Source organism: Sturnira hondurensis, unplaced genomic scaffold, assembly GCF_014824575.4.
Source record: "Sturnira hondurensis isolate 20B ecotype Veracruz unplaced genomic scaffold, ASM1482457v3 Scaffold0011291, whole genome shotgun sequence".
NCBI classification, from domain to species: domain Eukaryota; kingdom Metazoa; phylum Chordata; class Mammalia; order Chiroptera; family Phyllostomidae; genus Sturnira; species Sturnira hondurensis.
This window is the reverse complement of record NW_028083922.1, coordinates 2,324,945-2,344,899: the sequence shown is the minus strand read 5'-3', so window position 1 is coordinate 2,344,899 and position 19,955 is coordinate 2,324,945. Positions and strand designations below refer to the sequence as shown.

The window sequence follows — 19,955 nt, the reverse complement described above, 5'->3', positions numbered from 1 at the left end:
ACACGGTGCATACCTCTAAACGTTGCTAGTTCATCTAATTTGTACTCTAAAGATGTCAATTTGCTGTATAACTGGTTTCAAATTTCTCAACACAACACATATCCATCTAACATAGCCCCTTCTGACGCCTGTCACTCACAAATGCAATCTATCCTCCACTCTACCACCAGGGGGAACAGCCTGCAATGCAAATGAGTTATAAGCCCTTTGCTGCTCAAACCTATCCAGTAGCCTTGATGGATCTAATCTAACTCCCTTCACATACAGGCCAGGCCCACACCACCTAGCCGCCGCCCACCTGCCCAGCCTATCAGTCCCTCTGGTCTCCTGAATTCCAATAAACCTGCACTGAAGTCAAACTCTTCACCACCTCTCTGACTTTGTAGACTCTTTACTTTTTACAGGAATCCCTTCCCCATTCTCTGCAAAGTCCTGTCCACCCCCAAAATTCAGGTCAAATATCACCTTGTTAGGGAACACTCTCCCCAAGGTCAACCATTGTCTGCCTTTCTTCTATGCTTCCGGTGTAGAATGTACACTCTCGCCTCTTAGAGAATTTCTGTTTACACCTCTGCCTTTCCCTCTGGACCAACCTCTCCCTGGGTACATGGCGCATTTCTATCAAGAATACTTTTTAAAATTGTGGTGATAAAAATTAATGATCAACTCTTATGGAAACTAAAGCTCTAGCATGTATTCACCAAAAATTTTATTTTGGGAAGGTGGACTTCCATTCGAGATGGAGACACAGGTAAACTCCTCACACAACCACAGCAAAAATTACAACTAGACTGCAAAACAAATATCATCCAGAATCACCAGAAAATAGAGCTGTATGGAAGTCTTGACAACCAAGACATTGGCACAAACTGAAAGGGTGAAGAATAAAGTATCATGATTTCTGCCACCTACTTTCAACTGGTTGGTTCATTTAAAAAATTGCCCCAAAAGGTGTATATACAGAGAAATAAAGCAGAGAAAACATGTTAACAACCGTTGAATCTAGGCGAAGGGCACACGGGTGTTCACTCTCCTATTCTTTCAACTGTCTGTAGCTTAGAAATTTTTTAAGAGATCAGAGAAAAAAAGGCACGATCAGCAAATAAATGAAACATCGAAAGTTAAAAGTGAGAGCCAGAGTAAAGAGTTTCAAAGAAGCCACTGTCTTTCTTTTTTTCCTCTCTTATTTAAAAAGAATTGTTGTGTGAAATACATGCCTTTTATACAACCATTTATTGTGAGTGATATGGGTGTCTTCAGGCATGCCTAGACAAATGAGTGGAAGGACGGTCAAAAATATCAGTGACAATAATCACCAGCTAGTAGATATCAGGTAATTTTCATTTTCCACTTATACTTTGTTTCTGTTGTTTGAAATCCTGGTAAGAACCATATGTCAAATACATGTAATCAGAAAAAAACTAAAGCTATTTTTGTAAAGCTTTTTTTTTTTTAAATTCACCAGCCTTGGCTAGGTAGCTCAATTGGTTAGAGTGTTATCCCGATACACCGAGGTTGCGGATCCGATCACCGGTCAGAGCACAGACCAGAATCAGACACTGAATGCACAAATGAGCGGAACAACAAATTGATGTTTCTCTCCCTCCCTCTCCTCCTCCTCCCCCTGCCACCCTCCCTTCCTTTCTCTCTGAAATCAATAAATGAGAAAAAATTTAAAATAATAGACTATTTTTTTAAATCAGCCATATCTGCAGGGCCTCTCTCTGCATGGTTTGCAACTTCCTATAAATCTGAAATTAGTACAAAATGAAAAGTTTTTAAAATTAACCTACTGATATTTATATCCAGATTTTTTAAAGATAACAATTATGACCAATACATCAGGCTTTTTAAAAAAGCCTGTGAGTGCCTACTAATGGTTATCAAATATTTATTTATATCATTTAGGTTAAAAAATAGAAAAGCTTCAAATAAAAAGTTGTGCTTTTAGAAATATGGCCTTTTAATCTTTTTTAAGAGGCACAGAAGGCAGAAGGGGCAGAGGGCAGGGTACCCTGGGAATACGACCAACCTCCCCACTGACCGTCTGAGAAGTCAGCACTTCCCACCACCACGTCCCAGGCATTGAGTGACCCAGCCCCTTCCTGATGGCAGGTGGGGCTGCGGCCCTAAGGCAGGCACGGAGCTTCCCCTTTAAACCACGGAACCACTTTCCTTTTACCTGGATCTCTGCCCTGTGCTGAATGCTCCCTGCATTTATTTTCCATAGAGACCTCACAGAAGAAAAAATATTCCCATACAACCCTTTTTAAAGTAATATACTCAACAAGAAATAGTCATTTTAGAAGGGGGTAAGCATTCCCTTTTCTCTGTATTAGCTCCAGGCTTCACAGTGAGGCGTGCGCCCTGCGGCTCCAGTTATACTAACTGAAAAGCAGCTTTTCCAAAACATGAACAAAGGCAGTTGGTTAGGCTGCTGGTGAGGCCAGGCCAGCGGCAATCAGCACTGGACGGCCAGAACACAAGAGCGGAAAGGGCAGAACAAACAGCAGGATCCCTTCATGGGGATGGAGGTAAAGGCAGCCAGAAACTTGAAGCACAAAATTCAGGTGTAGGAGCGTCACTGTCCCAAAGCTACTATGGCTGCAGGGAGCAATCTGGCCTAGAGTGAGGGCCAGGAGACAGGCAGCTTCAGGACAGCAGTGCTGTGCCCAGTCTGTGCCCCTTGGTGACACTCATCTTTGATGCCAGCTATCAACACCAAGCTGAATAGCAATCTTTCAAATCTGATCCACTGCATTGAGATAAGTCAAGCCTTGTCTGTTTTTATCGCCGTTTTCTCCTCCATCACTGGCTGGGAAAGTCCTGAATAATCTTGTCCTTGCTTTTCTGTCCAGACTCACACTTGTACTTGAGTTTCCAGTCACAAACACCCTGTGCCCTCCCAGACCCCACAACGCCCAGATTCTTCTGTGGAGGAACTGGCTCAGAAAGCACAGGCCACAGGGAATCAGGAGTTGGGGGGTGCAGGGGTGGGATATTGTTATCACAGCAGTCAAAGGCTTGGCTGGGTCTGGAAGCTCTCCCTCTCCAAATTCCCTGCTGGTCGGCTTCCATCCAAGGACACCCACTGCCTTCTCTCAATGCTGCTACTTTGTAAGAGCTTGAAGGTGAGTCCCTGGTCAGTGGGAGTCATTTGGAGAAGGGGCAGCAAACAGGAGAGACCACACTGTCTTGGAATGCCTGGGGCTCACCTCCTTCCCTTTCTTCACTCCCTCTGAGGTACACAACCTGTGACCAGAACTTGAGCCCTTGCTCAGTAGACATTCCCAGGCAGGTAAACTGACATTTCTGGTGAAAAGAGACCTCAAACCTAAATAACTAGACACCAGAGGTGTACGACCACTATAAGAGAAGGCAACAGACTGGATATCTACAACATGAGGCCGAGTTACTGGGAGAGACTGAACAATTTTAATTAGCATTCTAAATATCCTCTAAGAGATAATGGAAGAGATTAACAGTACAAACCAAGGAGAAATATTACAAGGAAAAATATGAAAGTTGAACACAACAGGTGAGAGAAACAGCACAGTGGATATAAGAGGAGAACAGAACCACAGAAGCTTAAAAAGACGTATTCTTCCAGAAGGAAGAAGAAAAGAATGAAGGGATACATTGGGAGATGCAGAAAATAAAAGCAGAGCCTTCAGTATCAGGGAAATACAGAGAGAAAGGAAAACAAATATAAAAGAAAAGAATTACAAAGATTAAAGATTTCAAACTAAAAGAGTTTATAAAGAACCACACAAGGTATATAAAGACCCACACCAAGGCACATTATAGTAAAAGTTAAGAATGTCAAAATTAAATGCAATTTCTAACAGCTTCCAGAGAAAAAAGGAAGAAAAAGAATCAGATTAACATCAGATTTTTCAATAGCAATATGGATGCAAAAAGGCAATGGAGGTGTAGTGTTAAATTTTACATTAAAATTAAACTATAATTTTTAAACCACTGAAAGAACTTTGAACACAGAATCATCAAGTGCGAGGGCACAGCAAACTATCGATGGCTTGCCACCTAAGGCTCCCTCTGAAAATGCTCATCGGGGAAGCACGCCCATAGAAAAGACGAACAGATCCTGTAGGATCAAAGATATGGGAAATTCGGCTGGTCAGACAACTTAGTAAGGATTGTTGACTGAAAGAGGATCAAGAGGGAGAGAGAGAGAGCAAGAGCATGTTTCCAAAAATTCCTTAAGTAAATATTACATCCCAGCGATGCAAATGGGGTGAGGGTCAGGAAGAAAGGGACGCAAGGTTCACACGAGCCTGTTAACATTCTTGTACCATAAGAAGGCAAATACAGAACGGGATACATTTAGGAAATAAATATCAGTAAATGAATGGATCAAAAAACTATGGTACATTTACACAATGGAATTCTATGCAGCAGAAACAAAGAAGGAGCTACTACCCTTTGCAACAGCATGGATGGAACTGGAAAGCATTATGCTGAGTGAAATAAGCCAGGCGGTGAAAGATAAATACCATATAATCTCACCGTTAACAGGAACCTAATCAACAAAACGAACAAGCAAGCAAAATATAACCAAAAACACTGAAATTCAGACCAGGCTGACAGTGACCAGAGCGGAGAGGGGAGGGCATTTCAGGGGAAAAGGGAAAGGATTTGCAGGAACAAGTATAAAGGACACATGGACAAAAACAAGGGGGGGAGTGGAAATGGGAGGGAGGTGGGGAGGGCTGGGGGGTGGGCTGGGATGGGAGTAAAAGGCATAAAACTGTACTTGAACAACGATTAAAATTTAAAAAATAAATAAATAAATAGACATAAATAAACACACATTGGGGTCTTAAGCACAACCACTATAATAATAAAAGTAGAATTTGTTTAAAATGACAGAAAAAAATTAGCTATCATTGGAAAGCAGGAAATAAGAAATATTAAGAATAAAGTAATAGTAAGGAGAAAAGCATTAAATAAGATGCTACAAATAAGTCCTAACACCAATCCAGATTGAGTATAAGTAATACATCACATACAAAAGACAAATACACACGAAAAAAAGAAAGAAAGAAATTAAGGAAGGAAGGAAGGGAGGGAGGGAGGGAGGGAGGGAGGGAGGGAGGGAAAAAAGAAAGAAAGAAGGGAGGAAAAAAAGAAAGGAAGAAACAAGGAGAAAGATACCTCAAGCAAATAGGAGCCAAAGGAAAGCTCAAGAATCATTCTCAGTAACTGATAATATAGAATTCAAGGTTAAAAAAGTCATAAGGGACAGAGATGGGTGAGATATACTAGATAAAGAGATGAAACAGTAAAAGATGTGATCTTTCATATCATACAAACCTAACAGTATAACTTCAAATACATAAACACTCTTAAAGAAGAACCAACAGAATGCCAGAAAAAGGAGATAAACAAATACACTTGAATATTTTAACCCATTCCTTTCAGAAACTGCTAGAACAGGCAAACAAAAATAAGCAGAGATATAGAAGGTCTAAACAATACACTAAATATGCTTGTGCAAGGACATAGAGAGAGCTATACACGCACACTGAGAATACACAATTACTCTTTACATTTATAAAACATAGCCACACACTAGGCTAAAAAGGCAATAAATTCCAAGGGGATGGACTCACATGAATAAGTATGAAGGACACATGGACAATAACTAAGATGGGGGGCGGAGATGGGAGGGGGGTGGGGAGCACTGGGGGGGGGTGCAGGGCAGGGAATACAAGAAAGAAAACTGTACTTGAACAAAAGTTAAATAAATAAATAAATTTTTTTAAAAAGTCAATAAATTCCAAGGAATCAATATCACAAAGACTACCTACTCTGATGATAGAATTAAAAAACAATAACAAAAATAAAAGCTTCTAACACATTGCATTTAGCTAGAACTTAGGTGAAAAAGAAAAACATAAGAGCATTCTTAAAAATACATAGAAATGAATGGCAATGAAAATGCAAATCCATCAAATTTGTGAGACACGGCACAAGCATTACCCAGGGAAAAGTGGGTGCCCTGTACCCTGCTCTGTTCCCTCTGTAAAGCTGAACTGAGCTGGTGTGCCCCTGAAAGTCACCCACACCACACAGGGAACGCCGGAAGGAAGCTCTCACAAAACCCGCACACATCTCCCGGGTGGCATGTGGGCGCTCTGCCCCCAGGGTTCACGGGAGACAAAATACAGTGCCGTCAATAAATGGAAACCTGAGGGGTAAAACCATGGCAAGCAATGGTGCCTCCACCTGGGTTAAACCTGCCCAGTGAGCCTACCCAAACTCTGAACCAAATTACACTCTATGTCAGGAAAAAATAACATGGCCCTGAACCCTACAAATTTCATAACCCTTCTGATCCCACCTTAAATTGAACGTAAAAGTCACCAGCCCCTGCGATCAAGGACTGGGCACCGGTGCTTTCATCCATGCCCCTCTAGCACTAAGTGCCAGCCCCGCCACCACCACCACGGGAGACTAGGTACCACCCTCTAATCAACATCACTGTCAGGATAATAAAACATATTTGCACACAAGTACCTGATAGGGTAAGTCAGCCATCCTTAAATAAGTTTCCATTTTCAAACAGAAAGGAGATAAACTGGGGACACCATTGTTAGGTCTTGCAAACTGATGCAAAATAATAGCATCTTTGGAGTCAATCTCTTGCTGTTTCCTGTTAAAACCAAAACAGAAATAAAGAACAACCCACACGTTATACATTTGGTTCCTTTAGTTCCTCAACCTTGAGGGGCTGGGCTGTAGTTCCTCAATGAACAAGCAGATCTGTTTATCATGGGGCTTAACTCACACAGAAGGACTCAGAAAGTGGGAGCTTGTTTGAGACAAAAAAGAACCTTAGAAACTCTGTTATTACCATGACCCCAAAAGCTCAGAAAAGTAACTACCTATCAACCTCCATCTGGTACCCATGGACAGGAAGAGTGCTCTCCGGTATATGTCCCCTCCTCCCCCTTACTGGCTAAGTCTATCTGCCAGGGACAAGTTGGATGGATAAAAATGATATTCTGGGCTTATTACGTGTCAGGCATTGCTCTGAGGGCTTCACAGGTATTATTTAACCTTCACAATAACCTTATGAGGAAGGTGCTATTGTTATCCATGTTTGATAGATGAGGAAACAGAGGCACAGAGGATTAACTTGCCCAAAGTCAAAGTCACATTACTAATGAATGGCAGAACCCAGACTAAATGAGGTAGTCAGAGCCTGTGTCCTTGACCACTAGACCACACCGCGACACAGTCTATTCATCCCCAGAACCCTGAAGTAACAGTGCTGATTTATCTGCCATGACCCAAGTCTTCAGGGGATCTGAGATGCAGAGTATGCTGGTCCCTCTCTCAAACTCTCCGTGCCTTTCACCTGTGGTGCCGAGGAACCTGGCTTCTGGGCTGTCTCGTCCTTCACCCTCACACAGTCCCCACCTCTACCACACAGCGTTTATCTGAGTACTCCTACCTTTTCCCCTTCTTCTGTCTCAGCCACGCACACTGCTTTTTTGGGTGGGGAGGACTCCCTGGTACAGGTTTTCAGTAGCCATCAGGAAGTAAAATGAATACTGGATTCCACATCTGGACACTTGGGGTCAAGTCCAACTCCTGCTTTCTACTGGCCATGTTACCCTCAACCTCTTCTCTTCTCTCAAGGGGAAAGTGAGAACCGTACCTACTCTGTATCGATTATTATCCTGAAAATTAAGTAAGTTAATATCTGTAAACATGTGGGGAGCAATCAAGCATTATGTAAGGGAGGTGGGTTTTATTCTCATTCAAAGAGATATGCTCTTATTGCCTTACGCTACGAAATCTCATCACTCCACACAGCTCCACTCGTGCACCACGGGAACCTTCTGTAATTTCCTTCCTTCACTCTACCCCACCACCTTCCACCCTTCTCCTTGGCCTTCCCTGAGACTCTGGTTTTCTCCTGTTGCTCCTAGTCTAGTCCCTCAAGAGCTACATCTAGGCAAGCAAAGATGAGCTCTTCACACCATCGCCACACAGAGGCTCACTCACCACAGCATCTCCACTCAGTATAACAAAACTCTCTTGAAGACGTCTGCCACTCAAGTGCCCAGCCCACTTCAGGAGGGAAGAATGGCTCATTTTGAAAATATTGGTCAAAAGAATAAAAATATTTACTGCTTTCTGGCAATACTTGCTATGAAACAAAGGTTTTCATTTAGATGACACATTTGGAAGTCAAATACTAACATTAAGAAGCCATTTAGACTTTGTTCCTAGAAAGTGCAAATTGTAGATTTGACTATGAACTGATTTTGCCCAGTTAAATAATTCAAGTCACAGAGTAGTATTTTCATGTAAATTAGCTGGGCAAAATTTTTGGAACTGAAAGGTTAGGAGATAAATACAAAATCCCCCAAGCCACTGGCCAGAACAATCTCATTCTATTGGTTAACTTGGGCCATGTCATAAAATAGATGCTATGTGACAAGTGTATATGCCAATGATTTTGTATATGTGCATATTAACTGACTTCAGTAACACTATAGAGTGGATATTGTTATAGTGTAAAATTGCATACCTTTAAGTATATACTATACTTACATTTTATAGTAGACAGGTAAACTGAAGCTCAGAGACATTAATAACTTGCCCAAGGAATATCAATTTAAGATCAAATTATTAATAGCTCCAGTTCCCCCATCCTTAAGCCCTTCAACTACACCAAAATGGACCATTCCTCAGTTCATTTTATTAAAACAGCCAGCTTGACTCAGACCACTCAAGCCCGGAACTTTCTAATGAAAGTCTATAGTCACTAATACCCAACTTTAACTGTATGCTCACTGTATGCCAAACGGTGTGCTAAGCACTTCACATGTGTTAACCTATTTCATCAACTCTATGAGGAAGGCTACTGTACCATCCCTACTTTACATATGAGAGAACCCAGCAGCCACGAAGGTTACTCTCCAACCCAGGCTCACATGATTGATTAAAAGCAGAGTGAATTTGAATGCAGTCTGGCCCCAGAGCCCTACCTCCACACATCAGGAACCTCTCTCCAACTTAGGATCAGAGAATAGGGTGACCCGTTTCCTGGACAACTATGTTTTATAAAGTGACCTTACAATGAGAGTTGTATACGAGAACACCTATAGAGCAGTGAGACTGGCCCCTACTCCCGTGGTGAAAGACATCGCAGGTGACTGTGCCTGTGTCCGGCCGAGGGGCTGGCTGCTTGTGGAGATCAGGTGACCCTGCTCTGATTCCCTAAGTTTTCTAGAGCAGGCTGAGCCCGCGTGCCTTAAATGCGAATAAGCTACCAGTAAAAAGTTATTAATTTAGTCATTCAACTTACAAATACTATGTTTCCAAATGCCAAACTGAATTGAAGACAGTTGCCAGTCTACCTCCACTCAGGGAGAAAAAACATAGGGTTGGAACTACATTTGTTTAAAAACATTGTGGGGGGGGAAACAAGAATAAGATCCCCAGTACTAAACTTTGGTTATACTCATTGATGTAACTTTGCAAATACCTCTCATCTGTCAACTTCACTCTCCACTCTGGAGACATAACCATAGGTCAAGTCCACACAGAAGCAAATTGAAGGAGGGTGATGGAGGCTAGGCAATTGCCAGGAACTTAGTGCCGCCAATTCGAAGTGTACTGTCCATTTTGCATATTTTGCATTGTTTTGTGTGTTCCCTAAACGACACAGAAAACTGTTGATTTCACCCTAAGTGGAGGTTTCTAACATGTAACCTCTGACCATCAGTCCCCAGTCCCAGTTTCCTCCGTATCCCTCCGCGCCCCTAAAGGCTGTCAGAAACTCAGGTCCTTACCACAGGCCTATCTTCCCCAAGCAATACCCCAGTTCTCTACATTTCTTTCCCCCTCCCCACATCAAAACCCCTTTCAGGACTGATACTCTCTAGGAGCCAGTGGTGGAAAAGTTCAAGCTCAGCAAACGCACATTCCCAGACCTGAATCTGGATCCTACTACTCTTACTGTGTGACCTTGGGCAAATTGCTTAACCATCCTGGGCCCCACTTTCCCTACCTATAAAGTGGGGATCAAGCACCCAAAGCTGGTTTTAACGAATACATGCAATCACGCAAGTAAAGCCCTGCTCCACAGAAGCCCTGCTAAGGGCTGGAAATGGGCAGGTGCTTTTATCACTTACATTGTAACAGGATTTTAAGCATCTGTCAAGAAACAAAAGTGAATAAACCAAGAATTAAAAATACCTCAACTAATTAAGTATCCAAGCAGACCCCTAAGTAGGGAAGGACACATATGTGTCCACAGGCCTCTTCTGTGTCCCATGACCACACCTACCAGGGTGTGGCCTGCTCCCAGGGTGAGCTCTGAGCTCCTTGCTATTATTTCTGCAAGGTCATTTAAGCAAGGTTTGGACTCAGTCCTGTGAAGCCGTGCCTTCACTCCCTCTACAAAGTGGACAACTGGTGAGAAGCCACATGGTTTGGGATCCTGAAAAGTCTTTGGGCTAGAATGTAATTGAGAAACAACGGGGTTACTGTTTAAATTACCGCACAAATGTTTTGGGTTTTCATATAGCTTAAAACCCAACTTGAAATGGTTTTAACAGGAACAAAAACATAAAATAATCTAGAGAGATAATTTCACTTAAAATTTTTTTTATTTGCTTCACCTAGATTCCAGGCACTGTGCTAGGTGAGAGCAGTCAATGTATAAGACAAAAATAAAACTTCCCAATTATGACTAAATAATATGAAAGCCAATACCTTTTCCCAGACCTCCACGATTCCCCACCCTCTGAGACTAGAAATATTCACACCACTTCAGTTAAGCTGTCACAGTGCCCTCCTGGAACACTCGCAGGCCTGTGAAAGGTCACCTGTCACTGCCTTTGTTTACAGGCTACTGTGTCAGACTCCCACTAAAAAAGAGCAGTATGGACCCATTTCTCAGTATTGACAAAATACTGGCCAACAGGGACAGAAAATGGCTCACCTCTAGTCATTTCCCAGTGACAGAGGGTTCAAACGCACAGAAATCATAATGGCAATTTAACGTAGCAATTAGCCAAACGACTGTCTCAGCAGCCTATGGCATTATCCTGCTCAAAGATCTCAGGACCAGCAGGATGCATCAACAGCGGGGCCTCCATTTTCTGGTATTTCCGAGTCAATCCTGTAAACGTTCTGCGGCAGGCAGCCGATGCAACTGTTTATGGCCCTGGATGACTCCTGTGTTCTTGTCAAAGGGGCCCATGTGCTCGGATCTCCTGTGGCTCACACAACCATGCCATTTAAACCTGAAGATGGTGCTTCGTTTTAAATACCAGATTAGCAGAGCACCAGGTTAAGCCTGCATCAAAACAGCACACTGGACACCACCACACCTGGCCATGCATCCTTAACAGGGACACAGAGGTCTCTCTGGACCTTGTGTAATTTCAGCTTTTTGATGATGTTAACATTTGGGGAGGGATAGCGGAGAACTAACCTTTAAGTAAAAAGATAAGGTTACTGGTTAACATTCCAGCGTTACTATCTATAAACAAATAAGGGGTTTCAGAAAAGTGTAACTTAGTATTTCTACAGGGCCTAATTCTATTGTTGCAAAAACACTGCACTTAGCATCTTCCTAAGGCATTTCATATTAGACTATTTTGCTCCACAGCCCAGAGTCTTTTTGTTTTCAGCCCCGAAAGACTGGAAGACAAATGTTTTTCCCTCCCAATACCAGTTTAATTCTCTTGTCAACTCTAAATTGCCCCTCACGACCAGGTGCCCATGGACTGCCTCTGGGGAAAGGTAAGTACAGGCCTCCGAGCGTTTCGGTAGCGTGACCGAGGGCCTGGCACGCCCCCCACCCGCCTCGGGCCAGCCCTGCTCAAGTGCCCCTCGGGAGCCCCTACGCGGGGCCCTCCCTCCGGCTCACCTAATGACCAGGAGTTCGTGGAGCAGATACGCAGCTGCAGCCAGCAAAGCTCCCCCGGTCAAGTAAAGTGTTTTCTTCCACCAGGGATCGGAGCCCAGCCCTGCCATGATCCCACCGTAATCCTGCAAAGGGAAAGCGATGATGTCCCCATAAAAGGAGAAGGGCTCCTCGGACCCGGCCCACCAGCCGAAGAAAGAGACGCTCTGGTTCCAGCTCAGATCCACCACGCACGGCCTGGACGAGGCAAAGCCAACCCCCCAGTGCATGCTGCGCGGCTGGCTGCGGGCGCCCCTCCCAGGGCCGGCGACCGCCTGAAAAGGGGCCCGCGCGGCCCGGCGCGGGCTCAGCTGCGCGCTCCGAGAGGCGGCGCGGGCGGCGGCGACCGAGGCGGCGGCGGCAAAGGAGGAGTTGAAAGCGCTCGGGCCACGGCAGGCGGACCTGGCCGGCGGGACCCCAGGGTCCAGGGCGGCAGGGGCGGCCGCGGGGTTCCCCCGCAGCGGCCTCTCCGCACCTCTCTTTGTGTCGGCGCCTGGACAGGGCTGCGTGATGTCATTGCTCCCCGAGGCAGGGAAACAGGCGGGATAAAGTCACCTACCCCGCGCCCTGCCCCCGCCCTGCATCTCCGCGGTCCGGCGGCCTCCGCCCCGGCCGGAGCTGCAGGGCTGGGGCGCGCGGGGCGGGCTCCGCGCCTCCAGGCGGCACGCCCTGGAAAAGGGTGAGGATGCGGCTGCAAAAGCGGCTCCGACGAAAGCAGGCTGCAGTCAGGGCCCGGATCTCCGTCCACCCAAACCCGCGGCCCGCCTTCCGCCTACGCTCCAGCCCCTCCCGCAAGCCGGAGCGTGGGGAGCGCGCAGGACTCACCTGGGGCCGCGCGAGGCTGCGGGCAGGAAACGCCACCCAGCCGGGCTGGCTAGCGGGACCCGGATCGAGGTCGGGAATTAGATTGTTCTGGCCATTATCAAAGCGCTATTTTTTGCGTAACTTGTAAAAATACTCTCATTACATTACACAATGACTTAGGTCTTGGCCACGTGCTCATGGAACGGTATCTGCTGTAACAAATAGCAAAAATGCACTCTAGGCAGATTTTTCCTTCTGACAGACCCAGCTTCAAGCCTTTCCTCTTTCAAATCACTATCACTGAACTCGCTGATGTGCGATGTTTTTGTTTTTCCTTTCCTCTTCGGTGCAGAAAATCGGTCAAAATGTGCGAGCGCTCAATTTTTCCCTTTAAATCCATTTTTAAAGGCTTGTAAGTACAAAGAATAAGATCGTGTTTCACAGAAGTTTATGATGTACACACACATTTTAGCAAGAGTATGGATAACTTAAAACTGGGGGAACCGGAAAAAAATCAAGTGGGCATCTTTATTCCCACCCCTCCCACCACCAACACCAGTTCTGACGATCTTGGCATTGTGACATTAGCTTCAAGATAGAGGCATCTTGTTATTTTTAGTTTTCAAGGACTTTGTTTTACTAACTTTAATTGAGGTATTACAAGAAAAGAGAAGTCCCTGGTCAGTCCCAGATGGCTAAGAGAAGGGGGTGGTATTTATTGAACACCTACATGTCTAGTGATTTTTTTCAGTAACTCTTCAAAACAAAATGTGTTAAATAAGTCTTGTCATCGCCGTTTTACGAGTGAGGAAGCCGAGGCTCAGAGAGGTAAATTAACGAGTTTACTTCCCGGAGCTACGTAATGACAGACCAGCATTCAAACCCCAAGCGTCTCACGCCACCAGCTTTTCCGGCTTTTCACCATCTAAGACAGTTCTCACACCGGGTACCGGCGCTGGAGCGCTGTCCTTGGTATTTCTTCCGCGCACCGTTTAATTCGAACTGTGTCTGAAATTCAGTGGCTACAAAGACTCAAAGGCCTACTAGTTATATTGGCACCTTTTGAGAAAGGTAGATTCAGAAAGTTCTTGTTCCAAATATTGCTAGGACTGTACCATGTGACTCTGCAGCCTGGCCGAGATGATACGACACAAAAACAACTAAGTCGGTGCTTCCCAAACTTTAAAGAGTAGGCGGCCTCTGCCACATGAGCAAATAATGGACAACTAGATCAGTGCCTGTCCAGCGTCACTGTGCCTGTGAATCAATGGGGATCTTTTTAACATGCAAATTCTGGCTCAATAGTTCTGGAGTGTGATCTGAGGTTCTGCGTTTCTGACAAGCTTCCAGATGAGACCAGACCACACTTTGGTTGACAATGGTCTAGACCACTGGCTTCTAAGGAGGAGCAAAGACTCTACCCCAAGGGACAACACATGTTGGATGGTTCTTAATCAACATGGTGAAGTCACTGTTCTGGATGAGTTTACGCACCAGACAGACAGATAAAAGGGTTGGTTCTGAAGTAGAATCAGACAGGGAGAGACACCAAGATCCAAGAAGAGCAATTAGAACAGATAGTAATGCACACCTCTTCTGAGAGTTCCTAGCTCCCGGGACAGCACTTGAGGGAGGAAGCCACTGGGCAGCAGAGAGGGTGTGGGGAGGGGCCAAGGAGAGGAGAACGAACGGATGCAGCCTGGAAATCGGTGATACCATGGTACCTCTTTCAGGTGCCAACACAAAGAACATAAATAAACACAATGCTCTATAAATTTCATTGATCCCGGAAATTTTTTTCAACAAGAATGTGTGTTGTGTTTCAAAGTGTAGCTTAAGGGATTTAAGACCTTGCTGCTGTGGTGATAAGTGGATGTGATGTCGGCACTCTTGCTGGTTTTACATAATGAAATTTATTATGCCATTTTATTGAACATCTCAATATTGTTTTAAAAATAAACAATATTTTTGTTTATTTTTAAATATTTTGTTTTATCGCAGCTTGAACAACAGAAATCCTTTCACAGGTTAGAAGTCTGAGATCAAGGTGTTGGCAGGGTTGGTATCTTCTGAGGCCTCTCTCCTTAGCTTCTTGATGGCCGTCTTTGCCCTGTTTCTTTGCAGGGTGTTCCCTAATATGTCTATGCCCTAATCTCTTCTTTTTATTAAAAAAACTAATCATATTGGTTTAGGGGCCATCCTAATGATCTCATTTTTACCTTAATTACTTACATCTCTGATGGCCCTATCTCCAAGTAAAGCAACATTTTGAGGAACTGTGAGTTAGGACTTCAAAATATGCATTTTAGGGGGACAGAGTTTGGCCCATAACAGACAGCCCATACAATGCCAGGTGGAGGTGCCCAGTGGCCACTGAGTGTGTGAGTTTGGATAAGAGCTCTGGGCCTGGGACTGAGATGGCTAGGAGTCATTGGAGGCAAAGGGGGAGACACGAGAATGTGAGGGTGACTGCTGTGTGAGATGAGAGCAGGGCCCAGGACAGAACCCTGAGGACACCACATTTAGCGGCTGGCCAAAGGAAGGGAGGCTCGCTCGGGAAACTGAGAGAGAAAGAGCCAAGAGGGGGGCTAGACAGGTGCTGGGGTGGCAGAAGCCAAAGGAAAGCGGGGTCCAAGAAACTGTGAGGTAGTATCAATAGGGCCATTATGTTCCCCTAAAGTCAAGTAAAGCAAATTTAACCAGCAGGAGGGGCATTGCTGACCTTGGTGGCTGGGCGCACTCAAATGTCAAGGGGCAGAAGCTGGGCTTGAGAGGAGGGCAGGATGTAAGTGCAAGTAACACCTGCAGCAAGTCTGTCTGTGATGGAGGAAAGCAAAGCTGATAGAGTTAAGAGAGAGAAATACATATTTTTCTCACCCTGGCTGGTGTGGCTCAGTGGACTGAGTGCCAGCCTACGGACCAAAACAAAGTTGCCGGTTGGATTCCCGCCCAGGCAGGGCACGTGCCTGGATTGCAGGGCAGGTCCCCATTTGGGGGTATGTGAGTGGCAGCCAGTCAGTGTTTCTCTCCCTTTCTCCCTCCTTTTCCTTTTCTCTAAAAATAAATAAATAAATCTTTAAAAAATAAATATTTCTCATTGTCTTAAAAGAGAATGATTTTATTTTTAATATCAATGCCTAAACACAGTACATCATTCAAAAGCTACAAAGAAGAAGGCAATGAAAAGTACATCTCTATGCCAGCTCTTCTCTTGCCTCTGGGTGAGCTCTGACTCTTCGCCCTGCTCCTTTCCCCAGAGCCTGGCCTGCATGAAGGGCATGAAGGACATTGAGGGCTTTCTGGAACTGTGGCTTCCAGTTGTATGCACTGGACCTCCCTCATGAAGTTTGCCTTAGATGGAGATGGGAAGACAGAAGGAGAGTAAGGAAGGAATGTCTAACCCTTGGTATCTTTTCCTGCAGTCAGTCACCCTAGGCCACAGCTCCTATCAGGAGCTCTCTCCACATTGCTACCCTCTGTGGAATTTGGGACTTAAGTCCACACATTTCTTCTTCTGCAAGAGGGGTGCTAACAGCATCCTGCTATTGCCAGCCCTGGGGCTCTGCATTTAAGCAAATCATCCTTTTATTAAATCCCCCTTGAAATACCCAATTTGACATGCCTTCAGCTTCCTGCTGGGACAATAAGGGACACGGTCTCCCTCTTAATCTGGTCCCCAGTTCCCCTCCCCAGAGAAAAATACAGTCATCAGATTCTGTGTTTATTCCCAGAGATAGTCTATTAATTATAGAACTTCCTACATATACATGTGCCTGCTAATGTGTGTGTATATATATATAGTTTTAAATTATTTTTACACAAATTGTTGCATCTAACTGCCTATCCTGTACCTTACTTTTTCTTTTTTTTTATCTTAAACATAGAACTTTCAAGCTTCCTGATTCTTTCTTTTCCTTATAGCTGAAGAATATAGCAGAAACAAATAAATCTGCACACACACACATACCTTCCTACAAGTGGAACTTCCAGGTGGGAGGAGCCATGCATAGGACCTGTGGCGGACGTTGCCAGATTGCCCTCCGCAGAGGGCCCTTCACACTCTCAACAGTTTGGAAAGTGACCGTTTCCTCACTCATCCCCTTACCACCCATGTTCTTAATGTTCTGTTCTTTCCTAATTTGATAAGAAGTATCTCATTGCAGTTTCAAATTTGTGTCTCTCCTATGTGTGAGATGGAGTACATTGAAAGATGCATTTATATTGACTTTTCTGTGAACTATTCCTTTTTTAATTGGGTTATTAGATTTATATGAGCTCCTAACTGAGAAAAACAATTCTTTGTGAATTGATTTGCAAATATTTCCCCCAGCTTTTTATTCTTTATTTTTTTTCTCCTATGGCTTATGGTTTTTCTCTCATAGCTTTGGAGAGGCCTTTTCCTCTGTGTGGATGTTCCAACAAGCCAGGATGGCAGATGTTCTCAGGCGGCCGGGAGTGGTGGGCCTGACTGTGAAGGTCCACGTCTCTGAGACCATGTCCTGCTGCTGATGAGGTCGGACATGAAGCCTCCACACAGACACTGGAGTTACTCAGGAAGGTGGGAGAACTTAGGGGTGGGAAGAACAAAGACCTGCCATGGAGGGGAGTGACCAGAAGTGGGGGTTGGCGATAGGGAATGAGGACAGGAGAGCTGGACTTGAGGTTTAGAGACAGGAGAGCCTTTACGGAAGAGTAATGGCAGTGAGTGAGAAAGACATAAACCCCATCGCCCAACTCAGGTTCACAGAACATGTGACACTTCCTCTCAAAATGGCTCCAGGCGACACTGTATCATCAGAGGAGAGCCGGGTTTCAATTAAGATGGGAAGTAAAGGAAACTTCGGTGAAGACTTGAGAAGTAGAGTAATTGGTAAATCGTGAAATGGGACTTAACAGAGGTTGCAGGAGGAAAATGTCAGAGAAGGAACAGTGGGAGGTAGAGTCATGGATGGCAAACTCAAGAGCCTCAGGAAGAGACTGCAGGAAAGAATGGGTGTGGGTGTCTAAATCCTGGGCAATGACAGGGCAGGAACCGTTGTCAGGCTACACAAGTGTCGGGAGCATTCAGCCCCAGCAGGTCTCTGGACTGCCTGTTGTAGGGGCCTGAACTGACTGGTCAGAGGAACACAGAGTTGCCTGGTCCTCAGGGAAAGTACCAGGTGCATAACTGCCAGGTCTGTGGGTGCTCAGGTAGATAACAGAGGCCTGAGGGGACAAAGGTCTGGTCACTGGGTGGTGGGTCTGGATGCCACCTGGTGGTGTGGGGTGAGAGTGGGGGATGGCAGTGAGGAGACCAGCTGCCCAGACACCTCACTGCAGTAAGGCAGTTCCTGCAGCACTGGTAGGCTCTCTGATAATGTTGTTGTTGAGTATCTCTCGTCACCATGCGTCCCTTCATCCCTTCACCCAGCTTTCTGCCCTTTTTGATCTGTTTACCTCTATTTAAAATCAGCAGGAGTTCCAGTAGGTCAGCACCGTCCTTGCCTCCTCCCATGACCACATCAAAACTACAACTAAATTACAGAACCATCAACCTGGAAAAGCATCTGGAAACTGGCTGAACAAAAGTCCTATACCTAAGGACATAAAGGAGCCACCTCGAGACTGAGGCTCAATTATCTCAGCATCTAAAGCAGTGAAATCCCATAGTCAGACCCTGCCAAGTCACTTCTACATACAGGAAATTAAAGACACACTGATCTTTACTAATGTATTCTGTTTTCTAGACTATTATGTCCTGTGTCTCATTCAGCTCTTTAAAGTGTATTTATTATACTGTGACATAACACAGTAATTCAAAATCATTTATGACGGAGGAAAAAAATAAAATAAATCCAGTGTTCTTTTTTTATGAGTTCAAATTCCTTAAACATTGCATAAATATGATTATTAATCCAGCCCAGCCTCCCAGCATCATCCTGACAAAACCAAGTCTCAAAACAGAACCTCAGAAAGTCTCTCCAATTCACTATCAGAAGAACGACCAAGAAGCAATTCAAACCATGTCCCAGTTTTTGCCTTTCATGAGTTTTGACAGACTCCATGTTAACTTTTACAAAATATAAGCAGAAGGTAGAGTGACCATATTTTTCTTTTCCTGACATCCTCTTGTCAAGCAAAGACTTTATTTCCCTATAGCAGTATTTCAGTGCAGTAATTTTCAGCCTTTTGTAAGGGGGTGATCATGAACCCTTTTGAAACTCTGATGAAAGCTACGGGACATTCTCAGCAAAAGCATACACACCATTTTGCTCCCTACTTCTGGGGTGGGGAGGAGGTTCCTGGAACCTTGGAAGCCTTTCTGTGCACCCCAGCTGCAGAGCCTGCTTTAGAGTCGGGAGAGACCAGTGGGGATCGTATGTGTTGTTAGTGAGCTCTATGTCCATCAGGCCCTATCAGTCAACAAGAAACAAGGATTCAAATCCAGTGACATGGAAACACCCGGTGTCCACATCCACCTTGTAACCCTCCACCCCCCATTCTGAGCTCTGCCCACATCATCTTGAGAACACACCTTTCTTGGGTTCCAACTGGTGCCTTTTAGCTTGTAGACAGTGGCTCATTTATATGGACTGCATCCTTTTCTTGTTGAGATACAAGAAGTTTATTGATCTCACAATGAATACGTTCTTTTGAGTTTTGTGCAAACCATCAGTGTCAGGATGTTAAATTTTTTTGACACAGAAAAGGTTTTCATCTAATTTGCATCAAATGAGAATTAGTGTCATCAAATAAGTATGATAAAAAAAGTCAAATAAAATCTCCTTTCTAATAAAGTCACATTGTAAGTTAATAAAAGCAGTTGTGTGTGACTGTACTAACACTTTCATTTCATCTTGTTTCCATCATTATTTCTACATCAACATTTCCTTAGGATTCATGCATTTTGGGACCTACTTCTGTAAGCCTATAATGATGCAAACATTTCATGGAATTGCAGGGAACTCACCAGTCAGGTTTAAACAACATTTCCCGTGAGTGCGGCTTGCCCCTGGTTACTGAGCAGTGTCTCTAAATCTCTAAATCTCTCTTGATGCCTCTCAGTGAGGTTTGTGTTCCAGATGGAGGGTGGCTCAGAAGCCCTTGTGAGTGTCCCTAGCAAGCATCAGATAGACATTTCCAATACTGTCCAAAATTTTGACTGTTTTGCTTGACCAAAATATTCTTGATGTGTAGTATTTTAACTCAATACTTT

General features: G+C 44.5%; 1 protein-coding gene across 2 annotated transcripts in view; it reads right to left on the bottom strand.

Moving 5' to 3' along the window:
* Nucleotides 1–12,772, bottom strand: part of FAXC (failed axon connections homolog, metaxin like GST domain containing) — a 66,406-nt gene extending 53,634 nt beyond the window's left edge. The window contains exons 1-3 of one of the 2 annotated variants that reach the window (XM_037059728.1): nucleotides 12,516–12,771; nucleotides 11,921–12,042; nucleotides 6,541–6,676 (exon numbers count right to left, since the gene is read on the bottom strand). In XM_037059728.1, the coding sequence (XP_036915623.1) occupies nucleotides 6,541–6,676; nucleotides 11,921–12,027 (243 nt within the window). In that variant the 5' untranslated portion in view covers nucleotides 12,028–12,042; nucleotides 12,516–12,771. Of the gene's footprint in view, nucleotides 1–6,540; nucleotides 6,677–11,920 lie in introns of both variants that reach the window. The other variant, XM_037059727.1, reaches the window with a different exon arrangement.
* Between the last annotated feature and the right edge of the window lie 7,183 nt (nucleotides 12,773–19,955).